General features: G+C 37.8%; 1 protein-coding gene across 1 annotated transcript; it reads right to left on the bottom strand.

Annotated features, from left to right (window-relative positions):
* Positions 1-848: 848 nt before the first annotated feature.
* Positions 849-1185, bottom strand: LOC132345555 (uncharacterized). Its single transcript, XM_059887827.1, has one exon. The coding sequence runs from the start codon at positions 1106-1108 to the stop codon at positions 917-919; it is 192 nt and encodes a 63-aa protein (XP_059743810.1). The 5' UTR covers positions 1109-1185; the 3' UTR covers positions 849-916.
* Between the last annotated feature and the right edge of the window lie 14955 nt (positions 1186-16140).

The raw sequence follows: 16140 nt of genomic DNA, 5'->3' as shown, positions 1-16140 counted from the left end.
CTCTTACCCTCACATCTCATCCATTTTCATGTCCCAATTTGAAGGCTATGAACTCATGCACACCTTGGCCTGGAGGCCAAGCACCTCCATCTCTTGCCCAGACCACCACAAAGTACCTCCCTACTTCTACTCTGATGGTTTTATGATCTATCTGTTCTCTACACATCATCTAGAATATTTTAAAAACTAAATCAAGCAAAGTCACTCCTTTGCTTAGTGGGAACTTTCGATTGCTTTAGATTGCACTAATGATAAAATTCCAACTTCTTACTATGCCCTCGGCCCCACAAAATCTGGACTCTGCCGTGTTCCAGTTTCAACACATTTCTTTTGCTCTATAGTCCAGACCACAGCAGGGCTTCCCTCATAGCTGTCGGTAAAGAATCTGCCTGCCATGCAGGAGACCTGGGTTCAATTCCTCGGTCAGAAATATTCCCTGGAGACGGAAATGGCAACCCACTCCAGTATTCTTTTTTTTTTTTTTTAATTTGTGAAGAAAGTTTTTATTTTGTTAACCAGAGTTTTCTATTCATTGTATTGTCGTGGGTTTTAACATTTAACAAGATTATCTTTCAGGAATCAAGAGTTAGGATTTACAGCATTGTGGCTCTAAAATTAAATACTGAGCTCCATGCTTATGAAGCAAATTGGCACATAAGGATCGATATAATGACATTTTAGTAATTCCAAATATTTATTTTACTTCATTATTCAAATTCTTTTGTTTGCCTTCAGGCTGAGACTTTACAGACTGTTTTGCAGCCCTCTGTATAAAATACGTTCCAAGATGGACACCTATGAAGGAAACCACAGCTACAAGAAGCCAGTTCTTTCTGATCCAACTGCTATTTTTCATCTCTTCTTTCTAGCTCAAGCTCTGACTCAGAGCTGCTTCTTTCTGAAACTTGCAAGCCTGCTACTTCCCTGGGAGGTGGTTCTTCTTAGGACTTGTAAGTGCCAGACTGTCTGGTTCAGAGAGGTTGTCCTTACTAGGAATTTGGAAAACAGGGCTGCTTTTGATCCTGTGCCACCCCAAATGTATGAACCCAATCAGAGGTACCATAACAACCAGAACTTTGTAGTCTTTCCAGAAGTTCTGAAAGCTCATAGTACTTCAGCATCAGTGTACCTGCCTGCCGGCCGCCACCCGCAGCCCCCAAGGCCGCACCTCGAGCCGCCGCAGCTCCCAGAGTTCCACTCCAGTATTCTTGCCTGGAGAATCCCATGGACATATGGTCCTTGGGGTCACAAGAGTCAGACACAACTTAGCGACTAAACCACCACCACCTCCAGACCACGGCAAACTACAGCCCATGGGCCAAATCTACCCCATTGCCTGTTCTTGCAAAGTTTTACTGGAACACAGCCACACTCATTCATGAACGTCTATGGCTACTTTTGTGTTGTAAAACAGAGTTGAATTTTAACAGACAACACATGTCCTGAAAAGCCGAAAATATTTACTGCCAGAACCTTGAGAGAAAAAATGTGCCCACTCTTCCTCTAGAGTCTCATTAGCTTCCTTCCCCTCCCCTTGATCAAGATAAACTTTTAATTACCTCTAGCCTTTGAACTCATCCTCCTTTCTGCTTGGAGAGAGTAAAATGTTTCTTTACAAAGTGTCTTCCATCTTTTCCTCAAGGTCTCATCTCAAAACTTAAATATTCAGAAGAGCTTTCCTTTATAACTCTAAAGGAGGGCACCCATCTCCCCAGGTACACTCTACACTATCATATCCTGTTTCCTGCATTACACATTACAAGAGAAATGGTCTTGCTCATGTTTTTGTTTGCCTCCTTTCTTCCACAAGACACTAAGCTCCAGGAAGCCAGGTCCCATGTCTGTCTTCCTCAGCCCTGCTTCCCCACTGCCTAGAAAGTGACGGCACTTAGGATGTACTCAGCAAATGTTTGTTGATTAAAAAAAAAGAAAAGTAACTAGGATAGCTATCTTTGCTAAATGGCGTTCAGTCATTTAATTCCACATCTAATATAAATTTTCCACAAGAAATACTATGTTTCTTCTCCCCTCAAATCAGCCTAGAATACAAGAGAAGATAACAACAAACACTGTGATTGTAGCTCGAGCAGTTGTCTATTTGCTCTTTGTATTTATTCACACATTTGTTAACCCAGTGAGGCTTCCCTGGTGGCTCAGTGGTAAAGAATCTGCTTGCAGTGCAGGAGACCTGGGTTCAATCCCTGGGTTGGGAATTTCCCCTGGAGGAGGACATGGCAACCCACTCCAGTACTCTTGCCTGGAGAATTCCATGGACAGAGGATCCTGGTGGACTATAGTCCATAGGGTCACACAGAGTCAGACATGACTAAAGCGACTAAGCAGCAGCAGCATTCATCCAGCAAATATAGATTGATACCACCTGTGGGATGTGTGGGGCAAGACATGATTCGGTAGACTTGTCCGTTGGGCAGAAGCATGACTATCAGTATCTTACTATGACTAAGAGATTTTGAAAATCAAAGGGATGCCTTCTGAGATTTCCCCAATGCACTACCCTACTTATCCTGAACCACCACCTCAAAGACTCAGCAAGAATTTTTCTGTTAACCCCAGGACAAGAACAGTCAGCACTGATCTTAAAAGCCCCAGTGGAAACTGCTCTGTAGAACTCAGCATGGTTAGATGTAGCTGAAGCATTCTATAGTGGGGATAAAGTAACGGGAGTTTCTTCTAGTGGCTGTGAGTCTGAACTAGGGAGAGGGAGAAGCAGGTTGGAATGGAGGACCTTTTTGGAGCTCAGTGAAATTGTACTTGGGCTTCCCTGGTGGCTCAGATGGTAAAGTGTCTGCCTGCAGTGTGGGAAACCTGGGTTCGAGCCCTGGGTTGGGAAGATCCCCTGTAGAAGGAAATGGCAATCCACTCCAGTACTCTTGCCTGGAAAATCCCATGGATGGAGGAGCCTGGAAGGCTACTGTCCAGCAAAGAGTTGGGCACAACTGAATGATTTCACATTCTGCAGTGGAGAGTTTCAGACAATGTTGTCACTGGGTATTTAACGAGCTAGACCAAATTTCATCTGACAGCTGAAGATAGAGTGAAGAAAAAAACAAAAATATAATTGTCCTCCTTTGAATATGTGTGTGTGTGCGCGCTTGGTCACTCAGTCATGTCCGACACTTTGTGATGCTATGGACTGTAGCCCACCAGGCTCCTCTGTCCATGGGATTCCCCAAGCAAGAATACTGGAGTGGGTTGCCATTTCCTACTGCAGGGATTTTCCCAACCCAGGGATCAAACCCACATCTCTCACATCTCCTGCACTGGCAGGTAGGTTCTTTACTACTGAGCAAACTAGGAAGCCACTTTGAATATATGACACTGTAAATCATTTAATCACTTCTCTTTGGCCATGGCCACATCTTGCAGAGACTTACCTTATTTATCTTTGCAGCTCTAGAATGTCCAACTCAGAGATGTTTACACAGAATTTCTTAGATATTTGCTGAAGTAAATAGCAAGTATATTTTGAGAAAAGAGATTTTCCCTATGATTTCATTGGCAATGAATGCACCAGAAGCATTTGTGTGTTTTTGTTTGTTTGTTTGTTTTTTTACTACAGTAAGGTTGGTGTTCCATGCTACTAAATACAGAGGTGGCTAATATTCAGTTTCTGAAACTTTATGTAAATTGTACATACAGATAAATTTGCAGTGACAGTATTAAAAGATACTAAGGGTTTCTGGTGTTACAAGATAAAGTTGCCTGGCAGTTGTCATCTTGTTTGCAAATGGCAAATGATGGACTTCAGAATGATTAGCAAGCAGTGATTTCATTATCATGCCCTCCAAGTTAGTTTTACCATGAGCTGCAAGATGGATATCCTGAGGGAAATTACCACTCTACCTCAACCCTCTTTTTCCCACCACTAAGTCTTAACTGACATCATTTTATAATTTTCAAGGAATCTCTGCAGTTACTAAATAATAATAAAGTGATTATTTTTAAGCATCTACACTTCTAGACAAAAAGGGGAAAAGGAAGGGATGTATAAAGTTGCTATTTGTTTAGTCTTATTGAAGTATTTTGCATATATTGGTACAAATATTTTCAATTTTAGCCTTTCTCACTATAGAAAAGATTGTTTTTAAATGACTCTTTTGGCTATTTTCATTTTCACACTTGAAAGCTGCCCCTTGCTAAATTATTCCAGTAAATATTCATCCATATTTTTCCTATTAGCCACCATCTTTCTTACATCAGTGAGTCTTTGTATTAGAAACATCAAAATTAATCGCTAGCAATGATTATATTAATCCAAGTTAATAATCCTTTTAATTCAAATTAATTAATACAAAAGCTCAATATTGCCCTGTTATTAACAAAAGCAAAATTGTTAGGATGGAAGAGATCATAATATAGGGATTTCACTTTGCTTGGAAATCCAGGTCTTTATTTGATACCAAAAAGCCCAGGTTGAAGTCCTTAAAACCATCCAGATAAAAATAAGAAGCTAATAAATTATTTTGAGAATTGTGGCCAATGATAAATTTTTGTATTTCGCAGCTTTTTAAGGAATTTTCATGTATTTGAACAACTGTGAATTAATTCTGACCAAAATAAAAATGAAAAAATAGTTTCCAGATAAGGAAATGCAGATAAATTTTTTTCTTTTTTTTGATAAATTTTTAAAAATAAAACAATAATAGTATTCTAGCTCAATATCAATTGAGCCATCATGTGGTTGAGAAGAAACAACACTGTAGGCCCCCTTACAGGTGAAACATACAAACTCACTGTCCATCAAAACCTCGCAAGGCAAAGGTCCAATTTATTTCTGACTCTACTGTTATAAAATATCTGAATTTATAGAAAAGCATAAATGTTGCAGAAGTTGTAGTTAAAAAACTTCAGGCTGTATTTTGCAATCTTCTTAGGGCAGACTCTATTTCTTATGTATTTTTGTGATTTTCCATAATGTCTAAAACAGTTCTACAAATATAGGAGATGCTCAATGCTCATTTACTAACAGAATGGAATTAGTGCTAAATCAAACTGGTAAACCTAGACAGTCCTAAATTATACAGTGACTTATCCACACTTTACACTTAAATATTATGAAAAGCCTCAATTTGTCGTGCATTTAAAACTTTTTAATCCCTCCTGAAAATTCAAATTCATATCAGTTCAGTTCAGTTGCTCAGTTGTGTTCAATATAAATGGATAAATTAACACCAGTTCTTAGTGAACAATAAGCAGATTTTATAGAAGACTAGTTTTTGAATTATTTATTCTATCAGCCTAATATATGGTTATGATTTATCATTCAGAGTAAGCTAAAGAGATGCTGTGATCTTTAAGATGCATATTTCAGAGCAGGTTTTCTTTCTAATTCAAAGATACTTTATATTGAACTGTCTTGCCTTATTTTTCATTCAAATAATTCATTATCCACCTTTTAAAATAAACTTGTAATTTTAGAACACTTTTCAGTTCAGTCGCTCAGTTGTGTCCAACTTTTTGCGACCCCATGGACTGCAGCACACCAGGCCTTCCTATCCATCACCAACTCCTGGAGTTTGCTCAAACTCATGTCCAGCATGTCTGTGATGCCATCCAACCATCTCATCCTCTGTCATCCCCTTCTCCTCCCGTCTTCAATCTTTCCCAGCATCAGGGTCTTTTCCAAGGAGTCAGTTCTTCACATTAGGTGGCCAAAGTATTGGAGTTTCAGCTTTGGCATCAGACCCTCCAATGAATATTCAGAACTGATTTCCTTTAGGATAGACTGGTTGGATCCCCTTGCAGTCCAAGGGACTCTCAGGAGTCTTCTCCAATGCCACAGTTCAAAAGCATCAATTCTTCGGTGCTTAGCTTTCTTTATAGTCCAACTCTCACATCCATACATGACTACTGGAAAACCCATAGCTTTGACTAGATGGACATTTGTTGACAAAGTAATGTCTCTGTTTTTTAATATGCTGACTAGGTTGGTCATAGCTTTTCTTCCAAGGAGGAAGCATCTTTTAATTTCATGGCTGCTGTCACCATCTGCAGTGATTTTGGAGCCCCCAAAAATAAAGTCTGTCACTGTTTCCATTGTTTCCCCATCTATTTGCCATGAAATGAAAGGACTGGATGCCATGATCTTAGTTTTTGAATGTTGAATTCAAAATTCAACATTGAATTTTGAATCTTAGTTTTGAATGTTGAGTTTTAAGCCAACTTTTTCACTCTCCTCTTTCACTTTCATCAAGAGACTCTTTAGTTTTAGAATTACAGATTTATAATAAAGACAGGACAGAGAGCTCCCATATGCCCCATACCTGATTTCCCCTATTAACATCTTACATTACACTGGTTACACTTATCACAGTTAATGATGTATTTTTTCCTATCCCTTTACTTTTAACCTGTCAGTGTCTTTTATATTTAAAATGATTTCTTGTAAATCAGAAATACTTGGCTATTTTTAATCTACCCTGACAGTAGATTAAAATGCGTCTTCTAATTAATGCATTTAAATTATTCACACTTAGAATGATTATTGATATATTTGGATTAATATCAACTAGTTTTAGAACTTTTAAAATTCATTTTTAATTGGTTTAAAATGTTGTATTGGTTTCTGTCATACATGAATCAGCCATAGGTATGCACATATGCTCTCCCTGTTAAACCTCCCTCCCACCTCTCATCCCATCCCCCCTCTCTAGGTTGTTACAGAGCACTGGGCTGAGCTCGCTGCTGTGTTATATAGCAGCTTATCGTTAGCTAGCTCAATTTCTTTTACATATGGTAATGTGTGTATTTCAGTGCTACTCTCAGTTCGCCCCACCCTCTCCTTCCCCTGCTGTGTCCATAAATCTGTTTTCTGTGTCTGTTTCTCTATTCCTGCCCTGCAAATATGTTCATCAGTTACCATTTTTCTAGATTCCATATATATATATATGTTAATATATGATATTTGTTCTTCTCCTTCTGACTGACTTCACTCTGTACAACACACTCTAGGTTTCTCCACCTCACTACAGTCTGACTCAGATTCTGAAGTGTTTTCTATTAATTACTAGAAGCTTCTGTTTCTGTCTTCTCTGCTTCAGTCTTTTATAAGATTCCAGTTTCTCTCCTCTCTTAGCATGCCAATTATATTTTATACAAACAAAATTTACTGTTTGAGCTAGAGTTTCCAATATATATTTTTAACTAAGCCAACCTTCAATGAAACTATTCCACTTTGTAGTTTTATTGAACTACAGGAACTTTCTAACATTCCTCCTCACCCTTGTGACATTCGTTCATTCATTTATCCACTGTTATAATCACCCAATAGACTATCACTATTATTGCTCTAAATAGTTAATTTTTAGATCAACTATTTTTTTTAACTATCTTACCTACACTTATTCCTTCTCTAAAATTTGTCTCTTCTTTACCATTGATCTAAGTTTCTGGCCTATATCATTTTCCTTTTACCTGAAAGAAGTCGTGACATTTTTTGCACAGTAGGTTGGGTGGTGATGAATTCACCTCATTTCTGTTTGTCTGAGAATGACTTCGTTTCTCCTTTACTTTTGAAGGATAATTTCACATAGCATTTCACTGTAGAATTCTAGGTTGATAAGCATTTTTCTTTCAAAACTTTAAGTGTTACAATTTCCTCTAGCTTGCTTCTTTTCTGACAAATCTGCTGTAACTCTTACACTTGTTCTTCCATAGGTAGGTGTTTTTTTTTTCCCCTGCTTGACTTCAAGAATTTTCTGTTGTCTTTGGTTCCATGCAGTTTGAAGATGATCTATCTAGGTGTACTTTTTTGATATTTATTGTGTTTTGTGTTCTCTGGACTTCCTGTATTTGTAGCTTGGTATTGTCATACTTTTGGGAAGTTCTCAGTGACATTATTTCAAATATTTCTGTTATTCTTTTCTCTATTTTCCTTTAGGTATTTCAATTGCATATACATATACATTGTATAAAAACTATCTTACAGTTCTTCTACATTCTGTTCCATTTTCTTTATCCTCTTTGCATTTCAGTTTGGGGATTTTCTATTGCCCTATCTTTAGGGACACTGATTTTCCAGCCATGTTGAGTTTTTTTAGCATTTCTTGTTGATTATCTTAGAATTTCTCTCTCTCCTTTTAATATCCATCTTTTCTTGCATGTCGTCTATGCTTTCCATTAGAGACCTTGACACATTCATCACGGCTATCCCTTTGTCTGATAACTTCAATGTCTGTGTCATATCTAAGTTGAGTTCTAATGATTTGTTTCTTCAGACTGTTTTTCCTTGATTTTCGCCACAGCTTATTGATAACCAGATAAGTTGTATTTGGAAACAGGAAGTCAGATACATAGGTCTCTGGTGGCTAGGAGTTGGGCTGTGTTTAATGTCTGCTGTAGCTATAGGCACAGAGGCTTCAAATTTCTCTAGTGTCCTCATTTTTACCTCCCATCTTACTCTGGGCTTCCTTAAGTATTCCTCTTCAGAGGGAATCAGTGTCCTGTAGGTCTTCCAGAGCTAATCCACTGTGACTGTACTGCTGCTGCTGCTAAGTCGCTTCAGTCGTGTCCGACTCTGCGACCCCATAGATGGCAGCCCACTAGGCTCCTCTGTCCCTGGGATTCTCCAGACAAGAATACTGGAGTGGGTTGCCATTTCCTTCTCCAATGCGTGAAAGTGAAAAGTGAAAGTGAAGTCACTCAGTCATGCCCGGCTCTTTAGCGACCCCATGGACTGCAGCCCAGCAGGCTCCTCCATCCATTGTATTTTCCAGGCAAGAGTACTGTGACTGTACTAGAACCTTGCTAATGTGAAGGTGAGGTGTATATGAGTGTTCATGGTGGGGGTAGGGTTTGAGGCAATTTATATCTTCCCACTAAATCTCAGCCTCTTCATGGGTATATGTCACTGGGCTATGACTTTCATAAGGATTTTGTCTTTCATAGCTCTTCCCCACCTCCCTTAGGTGAGGCAGGATGGCTAGATGGGGCTGGGGTGAGGGGAATACATTTCTGCCATAGCTCTGGAGCAAGGCTCTGATGAGGTCTTTCCCCATGAGAAGTAAGCCTTTGTTATGGGGGAGGCTTCAGGCAGATGAATTTCACAAGGATTACTCTCCTTCCCCCAAGCAGAGCTAGAAGGAATATTTTTTTATACCATCACCATGAGAACTTGTTGGGTTTCCTGGAGGTAAAGCTGACTAAGAGGGTGGGGTAACCTCTAAAGAATGCTCAAACTACCGCACAATTGCACTCATCTCACATGCTAGTAAAGTGTGCTTAAAATTCTGCAAGCCAGGCTTCAGCAATACATGAACCGTGAACTTCCAGATGTTCAAGCTGGTTTTAGAAAAGGCAGAGGAACCAGAGATCAAATTTCCAACATCCACTGGATCATAGAAAAAGCAAGAGAGTTCCAGAAAAACATCTATTTCTGCTTTATTGACTATGCCAAAGCCTTTGACTGTGTGGATCACAGTAAACTGTGGAAAATACTGAAAGAGATGGGAATACCAGACCACCCAACCTGCCTCTTGAGAAACCTATTTGCAGGTCAGGAAGCAACAGTTAGAACTGGACATGAAACAACAGACTGGTTCCAAATAGGAAAAGGAGTATGTCAAGGCTGTATATTGTCACCCTGTTTATTTAACTTATATGCAGAGTACATCACGAGAAACGCTGGGCTGGAAGAAGCACAAGCTGGAATCAAGATTGCCGGGAGAAATATCATTAACCTCAGATATGCAGATGACACCACCTTTATGGCAGAAAGTGAAGAGGAACTAAAAAGCCTCTTGATGAAAGTGAAAGAGGAGAGTGAAAAAGTTGGCTGAAACCTCAACATTCAGAAAATGAAGATCATGGCATCTGGTCCCATCACTTCATGGCAAATAGATGGGGAAACAGGGGAAACAGTATCAGACTTTATTTTTCTGGGCTCCAAAATCACTGCAGATGGTGATTGCAGCCATGAAATTAAAAGACGCTTACTCCTTGGAAGGAAAGTTATGACCAACCTAGATAGCATATTGAAAAACAGAGATATTATTTTGCCCACAAAGGTCCGTCTAGTCAAGGCTATGGTTTTTCCTGTGGTCATGTATGGATGTGAGAGTTGGACTGTGAAGAAAGCTGAGCACCGAAGAATTGATGCTTTTGAACTGTGGTGTTGGAGAAGACTCTTGAGAGTCCCTTGGACTGCAAGGAGATCCAAGCAGTCCATTCTAAAGGAGATCAGTCCTGGGTGTTCACTGGAAGGACTGATGCTGAAGCTGAAACTCCAATACTTTGGCCACCTCATGCAAAGAGTTGACTCACTGGAAAAGACCCTGATGCTGGGAGGGATTGAGGGCAGGAGGAGAAGGGGGCGACAGATGAGATGGCTAGATGGCATCACTGACTCGATGGACATGAGTTTGAGTGAACTCTGGGAGTTGGTGATAGACAGGGAGGCCTGGCGTGCTGTGATTCATGGGGTCGCAAAGAGTTGGACATGACTGAGTGACTGAACTGAACTGAACCTCTAAAACTTAGACCCCCCCCCCACATCCAGGAGTTACTCTTATCCTAATCCATCAGCCATTCATCACAATTACCACTTAAGTTATTTCTATCAGTTTATACCTTCAGGGACTCTGTTCTAGGTAAGCAAATCTCACTGTGATGTTGGATTTACCTATCTCTCCAGATTTCAAGGCAGTGTTTTGCACTGGAAACTCAGTTCTCTAATGGATCAAAGAAATGGTGTTGATTTTTAGTTTGTGCAACTTGTTTTTATGGTAAGGATAGGAGTGATGACCTCTAAACTCTTTAAATATTGGAGCTGAAACCTGCATTAACTTTCACTGGCTGTCTTTTGCAGTTGAAAGTTTCATACTTAAATCTTAAAAACGTTTGTGCTTTTCTTCTTGACAATATATCAACTTTCGTTGATTTAGATTTTTATCACCAGCAGTAAAAAGACCACAGACCATTTTATATCTCCTGCTGCATGTTTTGCATCTACGATGCTTCCTTTTATTTTGCTGAAAATGCCTGGTTTTATATCCTTCAGTCACAAATCTAAAGTGTACAAATGAACATAAATTACTAATACATCAAATAGCCCATTTTGATGTACACATAGATGGCTTCCTTATGTTGCACTTTTTACCTTTTTAGTTTGAAATGGATACTTAAAAGAATGCACAAGACACACATATACAATTTAGAGAATGATTATAAAATCATACCACCCACGTTAAGAACAATACTGCTGGTTAGAAGCCTCTAATACAATGTGAAATAATTATGGAAAGCGGGTATTCTTGCCTTGTTACTAATGTTATTGGGAAAGCTTCTGGAGTTTCTCCATTAAATAAAGTGATTACTTTTAAGTACCAAACTATATGCTTTTCATGTTAAGGATGTATCTCAATTACTATTTTATTCAGTGTTTTTCTCAGAAATGAATGTCCATTTATGTTCAAATATCTCTCAATAATGTATGGAGATATGCAAATTACTTTTCTCTTAAGTCTATTAATATGGTGAATTAAAATAACAAATTCCCTCTAATATTGAATAATCCTTATATTCTGGGGGTAAATCCTACTTGGTCATGACTTTTTTTACTGTGCTGGTAAATTCAAGTTGCTAATAGCCATTTCCTCAGTTTTTACAACTATTTATAATTGTTTATTATCAACTCATTGATAATACAGTTTTTAGTATGCTAACTATCAAGTTTGTGCTATAGTTTATCAAGTATAAACTCTGGATGTCAGAATTACACTTGCTTTATAAAAGGAAATTTGATAGCTTTTCCCTCTTTTCTCTGTACCTGGAGACAGTTTCATAGCATTGAAATTATCTGCTCTTTGAAAGGTTTGAACACTCCCTCCTGTGAAACTGTCTGCTCCTGGTATATCTGTGAAGTTGTCCTTTGATAACTTTCTCTATTTCTTCTATGAAAATTGTCCTATATAAGCTCTTAGAAGCAGACAGTAGAATATTTGCAAGGGGCTGATGGGGAGGAAAAAAATCCGGAGTTTCTGTTCAATGGGTATAGAGTTTCAGTCATGTAAGATGGAAAAGCTCTGGAGATCTGTGGTATAACTATGTGTATATAATTAACAATATTATACACCTAATATTTTGTTAATAAGGTAAATTTTATCTTATATGACTTTTATCCACAATAAAAATGAGGTTTTTGTCTATTTCTTTTGGCATCTTTTGTTTCTGCTTCATGAAAATGGTTGCTATGTTATCTGGCATATAAATAAATTTGCTGAATTCACTATATAAACAATCCATGTATAGCATTTAAATTTGGGGACTGAAATATATTTTTACCACCACAGCATTTCAAACTGCTTTATTAGTACATATATATAATATACATATATATATATATATAATATATAAAACTTGGTAATACTTTGCCTATCTTTTAATTTTTAGCTTTTCTTAATCACTTTCTTTTAAAGGTAGCTTTTGTATATGGCACAGGGTTTTACCGGTAATTCAGTCTTATAATATTTTTGTTTTGATAGAGAATTGAAACAGTTTTGGTCTATTGATATCACCAATATGTTTAATTCTTTCATTGGATTTTTATATTTACTCTTTGCAACACATTTATTATATGTTTTCCCTAAATGATTAGTTTATATACTTTAAAAAATATCTTTGGGGTTTTAGGAAGTTTTCTTTTCCTAGTGTTTAAATTTATACTTATTCCTTTACTTTATTTTTTTATTTTTCAGAATGCCTTTTGTTTGTACTTTTTGGTGTACCACTTTTAGATGATACACTTTGAGTCTCATTTATTATCTTTGCAGCAGTTGGTAAAATCACTCCTCTTCCTCCTTCTCTCGCCCTTCTCCACTCATTTTTTTCCTTGTCATTTTGACACAAGGCTGAATTTTCCAAAGTCTCTGCCTACTACTTTTATACTTTTCCTCTCATGTTGGTGTTTGATGTGGCCCTATAATTAAATGTACCTTTTGCTTACCATCCGTTCCTTTGCCAGTTTTCCCAGTCATCTTGTTGATGAATAATGTTAATCCTCTGGTTGATTCTTCAAGTATAGCACCTTAGTACAGTAATCCCTGGATTACTTTATGTTTAAATTTTATTTCCCAGAGCCTTGAATGCTTCAAGAAAAGTTTAAACTCCTTGGCTACATTATTTTTTCCACTTGTGTTTCTTGAACATGTTGCTCCTCTGCTAACTTACATATATGTAGCAGCTGAAGATTAATAAAAATATGATTTTCTTTCCTTTTTAATTGACTTATACTTTTGTCAGATTCTTTTCTTCATCTTATCTATTTTTTCACTGATTTGTATTATTATACATATCATACATATTATACATATGTATATTTAAGTTATCCAGTCTGGGTCAATTTTCTTGCCAATGTGTCTTTTATTATAATCTTTCTGTTCTATTTTTTCCATGTTTTCCCCCCTCAGTGGTTTTTTTTTCTTTCATATCTGTAAATGCCTTTTTAAATGTGTTTAATTTAGGTGTACTATTTTTACAATTTTTTTCTGCCTCATGTTTGTTATTAAGAAATTTTTTCAAAATGAAAGTTTTGATTCTCCTGGCAATGGACTTGGAACTTGAAAGGACCAAAGGTTATTAAGTTGGCAGAAATGGATTTGCTTTCCTCCTCCTGTGGCCTGGAAGCAGAATTATTCTAATGGAAATTTCTTTCAGCTTCTTGGATACATCATAGTATATTCTCTTTATAATATATTGACATTTGTTTCATAACACAAAAACAATGTTTAAAAAGGTGGCCAGAAGAAAAAGAGACTTTTGTGCACGTCTTCTTGTCTCACAAGTAAAATGCTGTGGCCCTCAGTGGTTCAGTTACTGAAAGCTATGAGTTGAGGAGAGAGAACACTGTGTTTGGAGTTTCCCTGGTGGTTCAACGGTAAAGAATCTGACTGCTATGCAGGAGACAAGGGTTCGATCCCTGGGTTGGGAAGATGCCCTGGAGGAGGGCATGGCAACCCACCCCAGTATTCTTGCCTGGAGAATTTCATGGACAAGAGGAGCATGGTGGGCTACAGTCCATGGGACCACAAAGAGTCAGAACAGTCCATAGAGTTGCAAAGAGTCAGACACGACTGAGCGAGTGAACAACAACAATAAATGAAATGAGTCCTAAGTGATTCATTTCGCTATCATCAAAATTCTTACCCACCTCTTAAACATTTCCTTGTTTGCATTTGTCTTGTGCTAATAAATATCCACAGTGTACTCCGCATATTATGTGTTGAAGGTTCAACGCCAAAGAATAATCTGCTAAATAAGCTAAATTTATGAGTACAAATTTATTCCCAAAATGGTAAGTAAATTCATATGTTTCCCTATTTTACCTTTTGCCATGGTGGATTTTTCTTTTATTAATGAACAAAAAATAGAAATTCAATCTTCAGTTTGAAACTCTGACTAGCAACTTGTCCTGGCTAAGAAAACGTATATCTTTATAGCAAAATACTTTTTTAGAAAGTATGTAACTTTTTTAAGGGCTTTCTCAATGGCTCAGTGGATCAAAGAATCTGCTTGCAGTGCAGGAGACACAGGAGACATGGGTCCAATTCCTGGGTTGGGAAGATCCCCTGTAGAAGGAAATGGCAACCTGTTCCAGTATTCTTGCCTAGAAAATCCCATGGACAGTGGAGGCTGGCTGGCTACAGCCCAAAGAGTCACAAAGAGCTGGGCATGACTGAGTGACTTAACACACACGCTCTTCTTTGAAACTAATTATTTTTACCCCTCTCTTGGACATACAAAGGCAGACTTTGAGGCAAAGTGTCTTGCTGCTACATGTGAGAGATTTAATGGCCATGTGAGCATCCACTCTGGGATTCATGTTTCTTACATATTTGGCACCAATTTTCCCACATCTGTACATACATTCCATTCAATAATGGAATGCTTGATAAAACTGTTGCTAAAGTTTCATCAGTTATTTTACCATCAAGTACATGATAAATTAATCTGACATCAGACATTACTGGTATAAATGTAATTATAAAAATAAAGTGATCATTCATGTCTGTATTTTCATCCAGCTCAATGATAATCAAGCAAAATTTTAAATCCAACCTTGTCTACAGCACAACGCTTCCTCAGATTTTCTCCCCTTTTACAAGGTCCACCTTCCAAAGTAATCACCAAAACTAAACTTGAGGAAAAATATCAGGCAATTTTATTCTGCTGCTTGATTGTGTGTTTTAGGGTATAATTCCTCATCAAGATTTCTTTTCTTTCTTTTAGTTTCAGAAAAATAGAAATTTTACTAATGAACAATTGACTAATTCATGAACATTCTCAATTTTCATTCTTAAGGATTCCAAAGATTTTTTGCATTTTAAGTCATCTCCTGGGCCCTCCTTGGTTCTAAAGAAATCAGTAATGAGGAGGGAACAGTGAGAAAGACCAATGGGAATTCCTCATTGGCGTGTCTAATATGGAATTAAAATGACACTAAGGTTGTGTACATTTGCTCTAAGAATTGGAGGCCAGTGGCAGTCGAGAGAGTTCAGCATAAGAGAAAGAAATGAAGAAAACAGACACTTCTTGGGTGGAGGATACAGAGTGGAGAATGATGGTAAAAGAGGGTTTTTGAAGATCCTCACCTTGCTTTAGACTTTCCTCTTACAAGGTCCATTGAGAGACTGATTAAATTATCAAATCTTTTAAATTACCTTTTGGCTGCCAAACCAGACAGTGTGAGCTGCGGTATTGGATTGATTTCTACTTACATGACCTCGGGGCTTTCTAATACAAGAATCACAACAAAGAAGAATGACAAAGAACAAAGTCTTCCCAAGGATATGATTTGCCTACAGCAAGATTTTCTTCACCAGCTGGTTGACCTGTGACTACACCAAACCACCAAATTCCTTACTGTCCCAATAAGAAGATCCATTAGGCTTTCCCTGAAAAGCCTCCTTGGAGAAACCTTAGGAAGAGGTCATCTCAAGTTGGCCTTCCATAAACACTTCAGGAACAAAACAATTTCAACCTGTAGCTTGCTTTTGCTATCATGCTCCCTGTTTATTTTCCTCTTGTTTTGTGTCAGTTTCTTCATGGAAATTCCCATCGGTCACCACCATGACAGAGAAGAAAGCTCAGCAGATAAGCAGGGGGTCCACACATGGGAACTGGAGA

The sequence above is a fragment of the Bos taurus genome, chromosome 1 (assembly GCF_002263795.3).
Source record: "Bos taurus isolate L1 Dominette 01449 registration number 42190680 breed Hereford chromosome 1, ARS-UCD2.0, whole genome shotgun sequence".
Taxonomy (NCBI): Eukaryota; Metazoa; Chordata; class Mammalia; order Artiodactyla; family Bovidae; genus Bos; species Bos taurus.
This window is presented reverse-complemented; position numbering and strand designations above follow the sequence as displayed.